We start from the raw sequence: 18,094 nt of genomic DNA on the forward strand, positions 1-18,094 counted from the left end.
CAAGGTAGGAATCTTGTTCCAATTTTCAAAGCCAGAAATATTATCTGAAGGTACACAAATACATACACAAAAGAGTGTAGTGCAAGGTGGATGTGGAGTCCAAGCCTGTCTTTCAGTCCCCTGTTCTTGCCATTTTGAGCCATTTTTATGACTTGGCAGTCCTCTCCCCCAAACTGTAACCCAAAGATTGGGATAAAAGAGCATATGGACTCAGTAATCATTCAGGTTCATGTCTCATCCTACTTGTGCTTTTTCTGTGACTTATTGGACAAGTCATGTCACTTCTGAGATCTCCTATTTCTCTGTCTATAAAAATGGGCCATGAATGTCCCAACCTGACAGGTTTGTTTGAGGATTAATGATAAAGTGCTGGTTCATGGTCGGTACTTCACAAATGCTAGTCATTCTTGTGACAGTTGTTATTTTTCTTTTTGCAGTACTGGGGTTGAACCCAGGAGTGCCCTACCACTGAGCTACATCCTCAGTCCCTTCTAGAGAGAGAATTTGGAAGCTAGGGGAACATTTTATTCATTTTTGCACCAAGTATTAAACTTAGTTTTTTTAGAGTACTCTACCACTGAACTATTTTCCCATCCCTTTCTGTTTTAGAAAGGGAAAGACAATCTTTGGCAGACTTCTGGCACCTTGGGCACCTGACTGGAAGGAGGCCATTTCGGACCAAACAGCTAGTTTGCACATTTTCCCTGAGAGAAGGCCCCTTCAGGGAGGGCCAAATGGTCCCAGAGACCAGACTCTCCTTTGTAACTCCCATCTGGGGACTGGGCAAGGACTGACAGGGCCTGTGAGAGACATGTTGGCAGGAGGTGACGCTACCCTTGGGTGTTTATGGATATGTCTTTGGAGTGAGCCATGGAGATGATCTTCTTGCCAACCCCATCTGTTTCTATTTTCCCCAGATCTGGTTCTAAGGAGATTGTGGAGAAATGGGTGGATTACCTTCGTAATGAACTGCCAACCGTGGCCTTTAAGGCCAGCACCCAACATCAGGTCAAAAACTGGTAAGTCTGGGATGAGGGCATCTGTCCTTTTTTGGGTAGCCTAGGACCAGGGTTAGGGGGTTATGATGTGACTGGGTCCTTTATCCCTTTAGTATTGAACTGGACCTTTAATGTTGAGCCTTTTGCTCTACTGGGTGACTTCTTAATTTTAGTTTCAGTTTTCCTCTTTCGTATATATTGCTCTTCAGGAAGTATGCTTCTTTTTTTCAACCTTAAAGGTAAGAACATACTATGTATAGGAAATTTGGAAAAGGAAGTTAAATACTTGTTAACTTTTCAAAAAAATATATACCGCCATTCACTTTTAAAAAATATTTTTAGTTGTAAATGGACACAATACCTTTATTATGTGTATTTGTTTTTTAATGTTGTGCTAGGGATTGAATCCAGTGCCTCACATGTGCTAGGCAAGCGCTGTACTACTGAGCCACAACCCGAGCCCCACTTTTCAACAAGTCATACTGTTTTTAAAAAATTCTTTCTTCCTACATATACATGGTAGTGGAGTGTTATTTTGATGTGTTATACATACATGGAGTATAACTTAGTCTAATTAGGATCCCATTCTTGTGGTTGTACATGATGTGGAGTTTCACTGGTTTGTATTCATATATGAACGTAGGAAAGTTATAAGCGTTAAGGATATTATTAATATAGAAATATGTTTCTTTTTGGGATCGACCCAGGGCCTTGTGCTTACAAGGCAAAGCACTCTACTGATTGAGCTATTTTCCCAGCCCCGAATATGTTTTTTTATTATAAAATGTATTACAGAAACAATGGTTGCTTCTAGAGAGAGAATTTTGGTGCTAGGGAAACATTTTTTTCAGTTTTGTACAAGCATTAAACTTATTTTTTAATACCTTTATTTTTTTATTTATATTTTATTTTATGTGGTGCTGAGGCTTGAACCCAGTGCCTCATATGTGTTAGGCAAGCACTCTACCTCTGAGCCACAACCCCAGCCCCAGGCATTAAACTTATTACTTTTTGTGGTGCTGGGGATTACACCCAGGGCCTCAAGCCTTGTAGACAAGTACTTTACCATTGAGCTATAACCCACGCCCCTAGTTTCCAGTTTTTCATTGTTATAATCTGTACTTCACAATTCCCTTGTATATGTCTCCTTGGCTTGTAGACAAATATCGGTGTCACTGGGTCATACATAGGCTTTGTGTATTTTGCATTTTCCAGGACACAGATTGAATTGCCCTTCATAATGGCTGTAACAGTTTATACTCCCACCAGTGGGGTAGCTAACTAGGGCATCTTTCCCTACACTTTTTTTAAAATACTGAGGCTTGAACCTCAGAGTTGTTTTACCACTCAAGCTACATCCCTAGTCTTTTCTATTTTTATTTGAGACAGGGTCTTGCTAAGTTGCTGAGACTGACTTCAAAACTTGCAACCCTCCTAACCTCCTTAGTCATTGGGATTATAGGCATGCATCACCATAGCTGGCTTCCTATACCCTTGCCAACACTTAATAGTATTAATGTTTCTTTTCTATTGTAGGCATGCCTATTTTTAGTCTCAGGGGCATGTATTTGATTCTCAAATCAACATTTCCCATACAGAAATCCTTAGATAAACAGAGTTAATCTATGTTGACTTTATTTAGATAACTTTTAACTTTTAAGTCTTGAGAAACATGGTGTCCTCATTTATAGTCTTTTGACCTTTTGTATGTGGGTGTGTGTGCTGTTAGAGATCAAACCCAGGGTCTTGTGCGTGCTAGAGAAGCAGTCTATTACTGAGCTGTATACCATGGCCTAATTTGTGGCCATTTTGATGGCAAAGATGTTGTAAGTCTCTTTGAACAGTTGTATTCCAACTGGGCATGGTGATACATGCCTGTAATCCCAGACACTCAGGAGATTGAGGCAAAAGGATTTTAAGTTTGGGCCAAGGCCAGCAATTTATTAATGCCTTATCTCAAAATTTTAAAAAAAGGACTAAATGTGCTTCTCAATTGTAGAGTGCCCCTTAGTTCAATCCCCAGTACCTCAAAAAACAAACAAATTAAGAAAAAAAAACCTGCTATGTTAACATTTGTATTCCACCTTAAGTATATGCCAGATAGGCCTTTGAACCTATTTCTTATTGATGGGTGTTTAGTTAATTCTAACTTTGTGGCATTAGAAACCATTTTGGGGTGAGTAAGGGAAGAAGCAAAGGAGGAAGGGCATTCGGGGCAGAGGAGGTGGTATTAGGAATAAAGAGATGGATTGCTGAGATGGCCTCATCCTGTGCGAGGTGTCAAGAGAAGGTAGTCTGTGGTCCGGTCACCACCTCATCCCTATAGAGGCAGAGAGGGCAGGCATTCTTATTGTGCACTTGAGGGCAATAAGGCCTGGAGAAGGAAAGCAGGTTTTGCTGGGGATAGACCTGTGAGTGCTAGAACTGGAACTCAGACTTGTCTAGAGCTAGGATGCTACCCTGCCCCTGCTATGGGAAGCAAGATACATGTGTCAAGGTAGAAGCAGAGACAGAGAAATCTGGAGATGCAAAGACAAGAGAGGAGAGTGGAAAAGAGTAGGTGTTCAGGGTCTGTCTGAGAAGCCCTGTGTTGAAGGTTGAGGAGTTGGTCATCACAGGGACTTCCTGAATGTTTCCCTGAAAGTTGAAAACCTGGACTCAGATTGCATCTGCTACCTGATGCCTCTTCTGTAACAGCCCTTATTTCCAGAATCGGTGTAATGTGCCAGTGGATCAAGCCCCTGAATCGCTGCTAAAAAGCAAAGCTTGCTTTGGAGCTGAAAATCTCATGAGGGTTCTGGGAAACTATTGCCGCCTGGGTGAAGTACGCACCCACATCCGTGTGGGTGTCGTGGTAAGGCCTGGTGAATAGTCATGGGGTCTAGGTTCCTTCCTTGGAGAGGGACGTCACTGGGGTTAAATATGCCTTTTGGGGGAAGAGAGGAGTGGTTTCAAAAAGGGTTTTTCTGAACTTTAATTTCGATAGGTGGCATAGAAAGGCATATTCAGATCACCACTGTGTATGGAATGTTAGAACCATGGACCAAGTGCATAGTGCCAGGCTTGGATTGGTATCATCTCATCTTGTCAGAGCTGTCAGAAGGGAGGTGTTACTGTCTATCTTTTACAGATGAGAATAATGAGACCCAGACAAAGGAAAAAGGATTTGTGGGCTTAGCCTTGTGTAGCAAGGCAGGACTGAGGTTTAAAACCTGGACCCTTTTGGAACCCAGGGAGGGATCATGGGCAGGGACTAGGGAATTCATGAGAGACAAAGACAGATCATTGGGCAGAGAAAGTGAAGCCAAGGTAGAGACCATGGAGAGAGAGCTGGACACTGAGAATGTGTAGATATGTATACCTGAATAGACACAGAGGAAGATGTAGGAAAAAAAATTAACAAATACCAAACCAGGGAGACCAGATGGCAAGGTTGGTGGAGAATGGAAAGAATAGACAAATTTAAATGACAAAGGCATGCAGAGAGGGGGAGAGAATGACCAAAAAGAAATGCCAAAGGGAGGCATAAGAATAAGGACACCCCATGTATATAGATGTGCAGATATCGTATCCAAAGAGAGAACATTCAAGGAAAAAGCAGATTTAAAGAGAGAGATATATAGACACAAAGGAACACACACACACAGCCTAAGTACACATATTGATCCACAAACACGTATATACAGATCTACATGTGTGGAGTCCTATACACATCCAGTGGGTGCACATCTGGAGACGCAGAGAGGCAAAGTGCATGCAGACCAAGCCTGTTCCACATGTACTCACCCCACCTCTGCTCTTCAGTAGAGTCACAGAGTAACACACATGTGCCTAGATACACTATAACCCACTGATACAATCTAGAGTCATGGGGAGAGAGATCTATGAGCATGTCTATGAAGAGACAGATTGTATGTGGAGAGGGAGACAGAGACACACAACAGGGTTAGGGAGACACAGGCAGAGATAAAAAGAGACACAGTGAAACACATTTAGAAAGCAAATATGTAGAGGAGCCTATGTAGAGGAGGCTTCCATGCCTTCAGCCCCTTCTAATTTTGGACCATCCTCTGATTCTTATCCGGGGCATGGGAGTCCCACTAATAGCCCTCATATACCTGATTCACCTTAGGCGTGGTCAGAAGGAGACTGACAGGAGTTAGCATAGAGGGAATTACAGAGAGGCAGAATTGGTGGGGTGTAGAGAATCAGAAAGGACTGTGGCCAGCATGAGAAAGAGATGCTTAGGTACAAACATAAATGGAAAAAGAAAGAGATGCTAGAGAAATAGATGGGGAGAGAGACAAAAAGGCAAAAAGCAGTCATATTTTAGAATAAGAATCACCAAGAGATAGAGGTGTACAGAAACTTCCAGGTAAAAGGTGCACACCAAGCACATACTTGAGAGGGTAGTATACATGTGTAAATTCAAGTACATACAGAGATAACAGTGAGAATGAGAGACCTAGGAGGGAGAAACAAGCTATTCACAGGCTGAGAGCAGTTCACAGGTGCCTACAAAAAAAAAAAAAAAAAAAAAAAAACCAGATCACAAGAAAAGACAGCTGCTCAAAGAGGCTGGCATCTGGAAAGGAGCCCCTTCCCCCAGGGCAATTATACAGTAGAACAGATGGCCTTGTGACATTTGCAGACATTTCTTGATGTCCACCTTCTGTTGCATTGGGTTTGTGAGGCCTTGGATTGAACTTCTTTCCAGGCTAGTTGTGGGTGGGAGGTGGGTGTCACATCTAGATAGAAGGATAAATTTATGGAGCATGTCCACAAAAGGAAGAGAAAAAGAAAGGCCCCATATGGGTCTTGATCAAGGCCTGGAATGGGAAGGCAGGATACCAGGCTCTATTTTTGGCTTCTCCATGGCCTCATGGCTGCTCCTGCCAGGCCTCCCTCACAGAATCTGTCTTGATGTTCTTTACCCTGAGTCATGTGCTGCTACTTTCTAGGCCTTCCCAATGTTGGGAAGAGCAGTCTGATCAATAGCCTGAAGCGCAGCCGTGCATGCAGTGTGGGAGCCGTTCCTGGGGTCACCAAGTAAGCACCTGTTCCCCTACTTCACAACTCTTTGATGCTACCATTCTCTCCAACTCCTATGCCTTCAGCCCTCATCCCTTTCCTTATTTTGGACAATCCTCTGATTCTTCCCCTGGGCATGGGAGTCCCTCATTTACCTGGTACCCCCTAGGTGTGGGACAGGTACCCTACTTGATCCTTCTCATTAGTTCCTCCTAACAACTCTAAGATTGGGCTTTGCTCTGTTATATAGATGGAGCAACTGAAACCCAGACAGTCAGAAGTTAACCTGTGGTTCTGCAGTCTGGTTCCCAATGGCAGAGATTGAATTTTAGAATTGGTTCAAGTCTGTAGGGCCCCAGATCCCACCAGCCCTACATCTTTCTACTTCTGTAAGACACCCTCCCCTTGCTCCTTTATCGCCTCCCCAACTTTTCCAGGTTCAAACTTTGTGACTAAATGCCAGGCATATGCAGTCCTATCTTCTCTCCCACCCCAGATTCATGCAGGAGGTCTACCTAGACAAGTTCATCAGGTTGCTGGATGCTCCAGGCATTGTCCCAGGACCCAACTCAGAGGTGGGCACCATCTTGCGTAACTGTATCCATGTGCAGAAGCTGGCAGACCCTGTGACCCCAGTGGAGACAATCCTACAGCGTTGCAACCTGGAAGAGGTACACAGCAGGTCCCCTGGTGGATTCCCTACCCTACCCACTCCAGGGTCTCGTTTTTATTCCTAATGACTGCTCTTCTCCTTTCCTAAACCAGATTTCCAACTATTATGGGGTTTCTGGGTTCCAGACCACTGAGCACTTTTTGACTGCAGTGGCCCACCGCTTGGGGAAGAAGAAGAAGGGAGGCTTATACAGTCAGGAACAGGCTGCCAAAGCTGTCCTGGCTGACTGGGTGAGGTGAGGACTGGGCTAAGCTCATCTGTGTTTATTACAGCTGGGGGGCAACGTGTCCTCTGTCCCAGGGCAGGGAACAGTCAAGGCACAAGGGCCTTGTGCTTGGGACTTATACCCAATGATTATCCAGCAACTCAACCCATTGTTGTTTAGAAGCCACTTTGGATTTTCTTGTCCCTTTCTGTTGTCCCTTACTGGCTTGTGAACTCATCCTCTGTCTGATTGGTCATTTGGTCTCTCAACAACCACCATCAATCTCCTCCACCTCTGCAGTGGGAAGATCAGCTTCTATACACCACCACCACCCACCCACACTCTACCAGCCCATCTCAGTGCTGAGATGTTAAGGAGATGACTGAAGTCTTTGACATTGAAGATACTGAGCAGGCCAATGAAGACACCATGGAATGTAAGTATGGATGGGTAGGTGCACTTGATCTGATGATGATGATGCCACACAGACATGGTGACAGATCCCACTCATGATCTCCCCTTCCCTGGTTCTACTTGTATTTTGTACAAGTTTAACAAGCTCATCCTAATTTTTTTTTTGCAAGGTAGAGAATTCTAATCTGGGCCACGGGGTGATGGTGGGGTGATGGTTGTGAACTTTTGTTAGGTGCGAATTCCTGCCTCTTCGGGCATGGCCTGTAGTAGATTTGAGATGTTCCTTTCAAAAGCCCTTTGTCTAGTGTTGCTGTATGCTTTTCCACTACCATTTCAAATGTATTTCTAGGCTTTCCTTCTTATGCCCATTGGCTGGTGAGTTATCTAATTCACAAAAAGGTGGTGGTTGCTAAAAGGCACATAGACAGTGACAAGCAAAGGTAGCCTTGGAACCAGCACTATTGCCCTGTTATGTAAGACACCCAGCTCTGAGTAGCTAGGTAGTTGAAAGGATGAACTACCTGCATTCAGTCCAAGCTTTGTTTCTTATTAGCTGTATGAGGCTGAATAAGTTACTTCTTTTCTCCCTGTGTCAATAGCGTCATCTGTAAAATGAGGACAATAGCACCCATGGATAAGTGATTGTGAGGATTTATTTACTGTTTAAAAAATGGGTAGGGAGTATAGCTCAGTGGCTTAGCATGCTCACAGCCCTGGGTTTGGTGCTTAGCACATGAGAAAGGAAAAGACATGTAGAACAGTAATTTGTATATAGTAAATAAATGCTCAGTAAAATTTAGCCATTATTAAGATGACTATTTTCTGGGTGTACAGAGATGTGACTTTCAGAAACTTTTGAAAGTTTCTTTTCATAAAACACTACCCTCTGGAGCCCTGGCTTGTGGCTCTGGCCTCTTTCTGTATCCTGCCTCAAGACTCCCTGGACCCATGTGTAGACACTGGGGTAGTTGAGAATGTCTTAGCTGACTTAGCTTCTGGTATCTGTTTCTCTTGAGGGTTAGACATTTCATTGTCTGGGTTTTCTAATGTCTAATGTAATGTCTGTAAGTGAGGACAAGAGAAATTGCCTACTTCCTTATTTAGTCCCCTTGTGGCTTTAGGCAGGTTATCCTCCTTCTTTCTGAACTTTAGTTTTTGTTTCTGTCAGGTGGGCACTTGAGAGGGATGGGAGATCATGTTCTCAGGATGATGCTTGATTCTTGATGTATGTGAGGGCAAGAGGGAATCTATCACTGACAGTACATTTTGGCAAATGATTGAGGTCTGGGAAGTGGAGAAGAGGGTCAGGGAGGTTAGTGGTGAAGCAGTTTTGGAGGAGTTGTTCCTAGTACTGGATCTTGAAGGGTGAGTAGGGACTAGGAAGAAGGGAATAGGGACAGAACTATAGGAGGCAGTGGGCATCTGAGATTACGGTGGAAACCAACTCTAGACAATGGGCCAGGGAACAGATAGTCCTGGTCCTAGAGGAGGTAATCCTGGTAGCTGCCATTTATAGAACAGCATCATGGTTGGGCCAAACAATAATAGGGCTCCTCTGCCATGACTCACAGCAGCCCTCTGTGTATAGGCCTTGTGGAATTCCCATTTTTCAGATGAGCAAGTTAAGACTCTGAGGCCAGCTCCCAATAGCTCCCAATAGGCAAATGTTGTATTGCAAACTCATGCTTTTAATCTTTTGTTATGTAACCTTTTAGCAGAACTGAGAAGTATCTTCCCCCACCTGACTCCCTGGGCAGTACCCACATTTCCTTTCTGCTGAGACCTGACCAAGGGGCTGACAGCAAGGAGGAGCAAGGATCTTGATAATGGTGTTGGTTCTGTTAAAGGCTTGGCCACAGGAGAATCAGATGAGCTGTTGGGTGACACGGACCCGCTTGAAATGGAGATCAAGTGGCTCCATTCTCCGATGGTGAAAATAGCAGATGCCATTGAAAATAAAACTACTGTATATAAGGTACCTGTCCACTTCTTTATGGCAACCCTCTTCTCTACCCACATTCTTGAATGTGGTCAGTCCCTTCTGCCTAGCTTCTGTAAGGTAGTGAGGTATGAGTGGTTCACATACTACCTGGGGTTCCTGGATGCCTGACTTGTGTGTCTTTTGCCAAACGATAATAGGTCCATGGAGAGAGGTATACTCTCGAGCAGTTTTGCCAGATCTGGTTCTAACCCATAGAACAGGTATCAGTAGTCACTCAGTTGTTTTAAGTTGCAAATGACTTCTCCTACCTAGTATCCAAGATGCTGTAACTGTCAGTCAGCAAGTCCTATGGTATCCCTTCAAAATCCCTTGATAATCTGTCAGTTTCCCTTGTCTTTACCATTTCCATAACTCTAGAGTAAACTTCTCTCAACTCAGCCAGACATATGTCCCAGGTCTATTTTTCATATTTTTCATGGCCCAGTCTGACCGTGTTAATCTCACCTGCTTAAACTCCTTTCATGGCTCCCTAGCCACCTAAAGAATAAGGTTCAGATACCAGAGTTCTGTTATTCAAGATTTGCATGGATGATATGACTCTAGGTGGTTGTTTTCAGCCTTCTCTTTTGCCAGTCCCCACAAATCTTTCTGGATTTCAGAAAGACATCTGCACTGTGATGGGAGGTGCATGGAATGTTGGCAGGGATGGGAAAGGGGTGGGATGAAGGTTGAGAAAGCATGGTTATAAGGGCCCTCATCTATACCAATTGTGAGTTAGGAAAGTCTTGCTTGAACCACATCTTAAAAGCTGAGTTTTCTGGGCAAGGGCTCAACCCATGCTCGTGCCAAGGCCCAAGAGGGTAACAGGAAAGTGTTTTGCGGAAATGGTTAGTGATGTGAGGTAGCTTGAGTGGGCAGTAAGAGGTGGGGAAAAGATAATCCTGGAGTCAGATCACAGAAGGCTTTTAGTTGATTGTAACTCATAGACAACCAGAAAACACTGAAAATTGGTTATTTATTTTTCAGGGTCAGAGGGTTTTTGGTTTGTTTCTGTTTTTACTGTTTAGGTACTGGGGAATTGAACCCAAAGTCACTCTACCACTGAGTTATATCCCCAGCCCTTTTTATTTTCTTACTTTTAATTTATTTATTATATTATTTAGTTTTGGTATTGAGGATTGAACCCAGGGGCACCTTACCACTGAGCCAACCCTTTTTACTTTTTTTGAGACAGGGTTTCACTAAGTTGCTTAAGGCCTTGCTAAATTGCTGAGCTAGGCCTTGAACTTGGTATCCTTCTGCCTCAGCCTCTTGAGTTGCTGGGATTACAGGCATATGCCATTGTGCCCAGAGTTTTTTTTTTTCCTTCTTTTTTTTCAATTTTGAGACAGGAACTTCCTGAGTTGTTGAGATTAAACTTGGATTGCTATATTCTTGCCTCAGCCTCCCAAGTCACTAGGATTAGTGGTGTGTACCACTGCACCTGACTTCAAAGGGTTTTTCACTCCCGTTTTCTTAATTTTTTTATTTTTAAAAAAATTTCAAGTAGGTAATGTAATTATGGTTTAAAATTTAAAAGGTACTAAAATGTGTACAGCAAAAAGTAAATCTCTCTCCTGTTTTTGTGTTTCAGCCCCCCTGTCACTTTCTTAGAGCCAGTCATTATTAGCAGACTTTTAAATGTCTTTTCAGAGCTATTCCATATTTATATGTGCACTATATAAATATAATATATAACTATATAAATAGTTACAGGTAAATATTTTTAATGCTCTTCATATAGTTCTCCATTTTACTTGATTCACTTACAAATTCATCTTGGAGATTGTTCCACAGGATTAATTTCAGGAGCTGTCCTTTATTTTTTGGTTATATATCTGGAAGGGTTCCTTAAGCAGGGAAATGACATGGTCAGGTTTATGTATTAGAACAGTTATCATAGGAAAGGGTCCACCATGGGGGCATGTAGTCCGAGGAGGAAACCCAGTCTGTAGTCAGTCTATATGAAATTTGTGGTATGCAAAAGTGAGGGAATCACACTATTTTCATTCTCACATAGTTTTTTAGAGGTTTTCATTGCTTAAAGGGAAAATCAGTGTAAAGTTGTGTATTTAAGACCATCTCCAATAATATGTTCCACTGAGCTCCTAAGCCCCAGAACACATCCTTTTTTCCTCAGAAACCTGCAAGTGGTTCCCTTTTTCTATACTACAAGTTTCAGATTCAGTTCAGGGCCTTCATTAGGGCCACCCCATTGTACAAATAAGAGATATGGTTTAGGTATACTATATTGTGAATAGTGCTTCTGCCCTCAACCCAAGTGGTGCAGGATGGTAACTTTACTCAGTCCCATCTCTTCTTGCCTTTTCCTCACTATAGGGAAGTAGATGATCATAGGCATGGGCTCTGAAGCTAGACTGCTTGGGTTCTAATTTACTCCATAGCATACTAGATCTGTGACCTCAGGTACCTTGTTTTCATAGCATTGTTAGAAGGATTAAGTTAATTAATACATGCAAAAGGGTGCGTACAGTCACATATGATGCCTCACAATGGGGATATGTTCTGAGAGATGCATTGTTAGGTGATTTTTGTAGTTGTGCAAATATTCTATAAGCTAAGACACAAACATACATACATAACACACACTCACCCACATATACGTATATTCACATATGAACTTAGAGTGGTACCTGGCATATAGTAAACTTTCTGTTAACACTGGATTTACTACTCACATACATCTTTCACTCCTGCCACATCAAGTCCCTTTTGGTGACCCCCCCAAGTATGCTCTGTGCTTTTCCAATGTTTAGTTAGGAATGACCCTCCCTGTTTGGCATGGTGGTGCATGCCTGTAATCCTAATGACTCTGGAGGCTGAGGTAGGAGGATATCAAATTTGAGGACAGCCTTGGTAACCTGGTGAGAGCCTGTCTCAAAATAAAAAGGTCAGTGATATAGCTCATTGGTAAAGTGCTCCTGGGTTCAATCCCCAGTACCACCATAAAAAAGAAAGAGAAAGGAATGATCCTCCCATCAGTAGTATGTTGACTGCTGTCATTCCAACCTCTTTGTTACTCATCCTTGTGTCCCTCGTGGGCAGACACCATACTTATGAGATAGATTGTTGCTCCCTAAAGGTGGAAATGAGTTTGACTCTTCTTTGTCCTCACACAGAGCTGGAACAAAATAGTTTCCAAAAATATTTGTTAAATTTAATGAGACCTGAAGAGTCGCTTAAGTAAAGGATCATTATAATACCAATTTTCATGATCAAGTAACCCTATCTTTTCATTTTATTATTTTTTTTGCAGGGGCTACCAAGGAGGGAACCAAAGGGCACTTAACCACTGAGCCACATCCCCAGCCCTTTTTATTTTTTTATTTTGAGACAGGGTCTTGCTAGTTGCTTAGAGCTCACTAAGTTGCTGAGGCTATCTTTGAACCTGTGATCCTCTTGCCTCAGCCTCCTGAGCCGCTGGGATTACAAGCATGCACCACCACACCCAGTTCATTTTATTCTTGTAAAAGTCATATAGGTTACCCATTATTCACTCCCACTTGACAGATGAGCAAACTGAGGTTGAAAGGCTAAGTACCTGCTTATATATGGTGGAGCCAAATTAGAGCCTAGTTCACATGACTCCAGGCTCCTTTTTCCCCCACTTTATTGGGGATTGAATCCAGGGGCACTGTACCATTGAACTATGTCTGCAGCTCTTTTATTTATTTATTTATTTTGAGACAGGGTCTATGTTTCCCAGGTTGTCCATGAATTTGAGATCTTTCTGTTTCACCTCCCAAGTAGTTTGAAGTACAGATGTGTGTCATCATACCCAGCTGTAGGCTTCCTAGTCTTTACTAAGCCTGTTTCTGCCTCCTCTGTAGAAGTCTCTGGAGGTCCTTTGAAGGTCAGGACCTCACCATTATCCTCTTTCTCTCTCCAGATTGGAGACCTCACTGGTTATTGCACCAATCCAAACCGTCATCAGGTGGGGTGGGCTAAACGCAATGTGAACCACCACCACCCCAAGAACAACAGCGTGGTGGATGTCAGCTCAGTGGACCGCCGTCCAATGCTGCAGAGGATCATGGAGACAGATCCTTTGCAACAGGGCCAGGCTTTGGCATCTGCCTTGAAGAACAAGAAGAAGATGCAGAAGCGTACAGGTGGGGGTACTTGGCTGCCCATTTGCTCTGCAAAGGGCCAGTCTGGGTCCTGTATTAGGGGCTGCTCAATGAGCATATCCATGTGTCCAGGGTTGGAGAGCAGGGATGGGTTAGGGGCTCAACTACTAGCATAGTGGTTCTTAAACTTTACCTTGCATCAGAATCACCTGGAGTGTTTATTAAGATACAGATTTATGGGACCCTTCCCCAGAGATTCTAATTGAATAAATCAGCTGATGCTGGTCCTCTGGGGACCACACTTGGAAAACCAGTGGCCTAGTCTTTGTAAATATAGCCACATTTATCAGGTACTTTCTGTGTTAGCTAGCTATCAGGCTATATATAATTTTTTTTATCATTTGGCATTGCACTCAAAATCCCAAAGGATATACAGTAAAATATATTTTCTATCTGCTGGTTATCTAGGCCTCTCCTCATAGGCAACCGTTAGTTTCTTGTGTCTCTTTCCTAACAAAGAGACACAAGAAAATACCTATATTCTTTGTTGTTTTTTCTACTCAAATGCTAGTCTACTGAACACATGGTTTTGCCCCATCATTTTTTTTCTGTTCCACATCATACATGAAAGAACTTCCCTTCATTTTAATGGTGGTCCATTGTGTACCTGACCCATTTAGGTCTTCATGCTTTATTGTGGGTCCTCCATATCTGTGGCTTCTGTACTTGCAGATTCAACCAACTGCAAATCAAAAATATTTGAAAAAACATTGCATTTGTCCTGAATGTATAAAGACTATGTATTTCTTGTCATTATTTCCTAAACAACATGGTATGACAACTATTTACATAGAATTTATAGTGTATTAAGTATTATCTAAAAATGACTTAAAGTGTTCAGGAGGATATGTATAGTTTATATTCAAATACTGTACCATTTCATATAAGGGCCTTCAGAATAACAAATCTGGATTGGTATCCTCCAAGTCTTTTCCTATGGATACTGAAGGATGGTTACACCTGTCTTCACTAACTCATTGTAAAAGACTTATTCTCATATAGTAAATGAGGTAACTGAGACTCAGAGATAGTCAGCGACACTTTAAAAGTAAGACAGTTAGTAATCATTGGAGGCAAAATGCAAACCTAGATAGGGTTGATTGGCCCTGTCAGCCCTATTCTTTGAAGTAGGTCATATTTTATAATCAAACATTCACTCTTGGCCTGGCTCTACTTTGAGTCCTTGGACTCCAGAAATAAATTGCCCTTGAACTTATGGTCTTATTAGAGCGTAGGGAGGAGATAAAACAGACATTTGACAGCACAGAGTGATCACTCTGAAGAGATAGCAAGTACCGTGAAGGGATCTAACCAGTCTCAGGGAATCTTGAGGAATAATAGGGCAGATGAGAAGCGTGAGTTGTGAGCATTCAGGCTCAAAGCTACCACTGCTGTGTTCTCTTTTTATTTATTTATTTTTTTGAGGTACTGAGGATTGAACCCAGGGCCTTGTGCTTGCAAGGCAAGCACTCTACCAACTGAACTATCTCCCTAGCCCCTGTGTTTGTTTTTTGCTGTGAGAACTTTGTTTTTTTGTTTTGTTTTTGTGGTCGTGGGGGTTAAACTCAGGGGCATTCAGCTACATCCTCACCCTGTTTATATTTATTTTGAGACAGGGTCTTGATAAGTTGCCCAGGCTGGCCTCACTTGTGATCCTCTTGCCTCAGCCTCCCCAGTCACTAGGGTCACAGGTGTGAATGACCATGCCTGGTGAGAGCTTTGTTTTGAAGGTAATGATGGGGTGCTAAGTACAATGTAGTATAAGAAAATTACCATTTTGGTTCTTGGAAGGGACAAAAAAATCTGGAGCCCTGTGAGTTTGAAACTCTGAGGTAGAAGCTATGTTGTGGTGATCATAGGTTGATAAATGGTTCTAGTTGTGAGGTTTAACAGTGGCTTCCAACAGCTCACCAGTTGTTTGTTTAGTGTTTGGGGATTAAGTGAGCTATTTGGGGAGTTTGGTGCAGACCAAGCTTCATGTAGGTCAGATCTAGTAGGCCTTCTTTTGGCAAGCCAGTCACCCAAAGATTGCATGTATTTCTTCATCTGCAGATAAAATTGCCAGCAAGCTGTCCGATTCCATGATGTCTGTTCTCGACCTCTCTGGCAACGGTGATGACAGTGCTGGTGACTGATCAGCTGATTCACTCCCCTCCCGCTCCAAGCACCGGTTCCTGTGGGATGGGGGAATACAAATGGAGTTTGGTTCTCTCTGAAGTATCTATATATTTAAAAAACCCTCCCATACTGTGTCCCCTCCCCATACTATTCCCTCCATCCTCTCTAGAGAGGCTGGAGTTGCCAATCCAGTGTCCTTTACTTAATCCCTGCTGTGTTTTACAAGATAAATAAAATATCAGCAGAGCCCAGGTGCTAACAATTTATCCCTCACACTTAATCCCAGGATCCCACCCCGCAGGTTGAGCTGATATTAGGGATGACCTCCCACAAGCCCTCTTAGACCGCTGAATGTACAATAAAGGCTAGACTGTTAGTAGACCTGGAGACCCTGCAGGGAAGATGATTTCTTTACCATTCAACAAGAGGTATCAGCATCAAGGTATTCCTGTAATGGGCTCCTGGCCATGCATCTTTCTTCCAAGTTCTTAAGTCCTCACCTGGGTGGCAGTGGGGACAGGGGGAATAGTGATGAGCCTTTTTATATCTGTGGAAGAGTCTGGAGATAGGATAGAGGGAAGAAGAAAACAAACAAGCTTGGCTGGTGCTAAAGTGTGTTAGGTACTATTTTGTAGGAAAGGAATAGAAGGTACCTGTTGTTAGGGCAGCTGGGTGCTTTAGGGACAGTCCCATCTTGGCATATGTGAGAATTTGGAGGAATTCTGTTAACTGAAGTGCTCTTGCTGGTCCCTGCCCTTGTGGACCTTATCCAGCATCAGAATTTGAATTCCATAATTCCAGAGAGTTTTGGTTCCATTTATTCAGAGTGTGCCCTTAAGAGAGCAGCAGTATTTGGGACTGTACCAGCTAACTCCTTTCCTAGTGCCTGGAAGCCACCCATTAAAGTATAATTAACTATCACCTTTTGGACAGCCTACCCATCAGACAAGAGCAGCAGGCCCAAGCAGTACTAGGGTCTTGGCTTAGTCAGCTTGCTGTCACTATTATAAAATACTTAAGATATCAATTTATAAAGAGAAAGGTTTATTTTGACTTATAATCTTTAAAGTTACAATCTATGATCAACTGGCTCCATTGCTTTGGCTTTCTGGTGAGGTAGCATAGATAAACTGGGTATAAGTGGTGACCAACCTTCATCTCATGGCCGGTAAGCAAAAAAAAAAAAAAAAAAAAAAAAAGTGGGAGTGCCTGAAGTCCCACAATCCCTTTCATTGTCTCACGATTTAAGGATCTCCCACCAGGCCCTGCCTCCTAAAAGTTTAGTCCACCTCCTAATAGTACCACCCCGAGATCAAGCCTTTTAACACATGGGCCTTTGGGGTACATTTAAAATCCAAACTGTAGCAAGCTCTTGGACTGGGATAGAAGATTACAACTGAAATGATCTCATTTTACTAGGGATTTTGTTTCATGTACAAAATTTCAGTTCCTAGCAGTTTATCCAGAGTCGAGATATTTGTAGGGAGTGAGCATTGCATTACTTCGGTCTTTGCCCGCTACACTAAACTTCCAGCTATCCTTTGACCCATGAATAATACCCTTTAGTCTTGCTCTTACCTCTGCCTCTTAGGCCAGCACCCGCAGTTTACCTAACCAGATCCTAATAACCAAATCAGGTGATAGACTAGAATGCCACTGACTATAGACTGTTTTATTTTGAGACAGACTACTCCTGTATTCAGGCATGGCCAAAGGAGGGAGTTAGGTACTGATTGAGCACAAACTGTAACAAGCTCTGGAAATCTGTTAACCCCTTAACCCTCTATATGGCTGTACCAATACAGGATTAGTCTCATAAGAAAAATAAACAGGCTCAAAGTTGACAGGATATGCCCAAGACAACATTAACTGGTAGAGCCAAGTGTGATTGAAACCCTATGCAGTCCCTTTCGTCTGCATTATACTGCATTCTTAACAAAGGTACATTAATTAAGTACCTACTGTGTGCCAGTCTCAATTTATTAAGTCCTTAAAATGCATTTTCTTCTTTTTAGGTTTAAAAATCCTAGTATTGTCTTGCTAAAGTTTTGCCTGAGTCTCCTTGAATGAGGTGTAACATTTCATAACATCACATTATGAGACTCTTCTGGTAGGTAATAGTGTTAAAATGAGAAATTGGATACTGAGACTGCCAAAGCCATTTACACACACACACACACACACACACACACACACACACACACACAGGTATGTATACATACACCCTTTTTGCAGTACTGGGGATTGAACCTAGGACCTCAGGTATACTAGGCAAGCACTGAGCTACATCCTCATCCCTTTATTTTTTATTTTGAGACAGATTCTTGAAAGTTGCCCAGGCTGGCCTTACAGTCCTCCTGCCTTAGCATCCTGAGTAGGTGGGATTATAGGTGTGTGCCACCATGTTCAGTTGGAATTTCATAATTTAATATTTAAAATAATTTTTATTCCTGAGTGGTTCTGGTAAGCAAGGATGAGAAATAGAAATATCTAGAAGTAAAGTAGTCTTGTTGGGATAAGAAT

The 18,094-nt window shown here is 42.6% G+C and overlaps 1 protein-coding gene across 1 annotated transcript in view; it reads left to right on the forward strand.

The window, feature by feature from the left end:
* Gnl3l (G protein nucleolar 3 like) overlaps window positions 1-17,340 on the forward strand; it is a 34,257-nt gene extending 16,917 nt beyond the window's left edge. Inside the window, 10 exon segments of the mRNA XM_047535226.1 lie at window positions 918-1,019; window positions 3,696-3,852; window positions 5,959-6,047; window positions 6,526-6,700; window positions 6,795-6,937; window positions 7,208-7,272; window positions 7,275-7,343; window positions 9,169-9,296; window positions 13,213-13,435; window positions 15,506-17,340. Of these exon segments, the coding sequence (XP_047391182.1) occupies window positions 918-1,019; window positions 3,696-3,852; window positions 5,959-6,047; window positions 6,526-6,700; window positions 6,795-6,937; window positions 7,208-7,272; window positions 7,275-7,343; window positions 9,169-9,296; window positions 13,213-13,435; window positions 15,506-15,588 (1,234 nt within the window). The 3' untranslated portion in view covers window positions 15,589-17,340.
* Window positions 17,341-18,094: the final 754 nt, after the last annotated feature.

The sequence above is a fragment of the Sciurus carolinensis genome, chromosome X (genome assembly GCF_902686445.1).
Source record: "Sciurus carolinensis chromosome X, mSciCar1.2, whole genome shotgun sequence".
Lineage (NCBI taxonomy): Eukaryota > Metazoa > Chordata > Mammalia > Rodentia > Sciuridae > Sciurus > Sciurus carolinensis.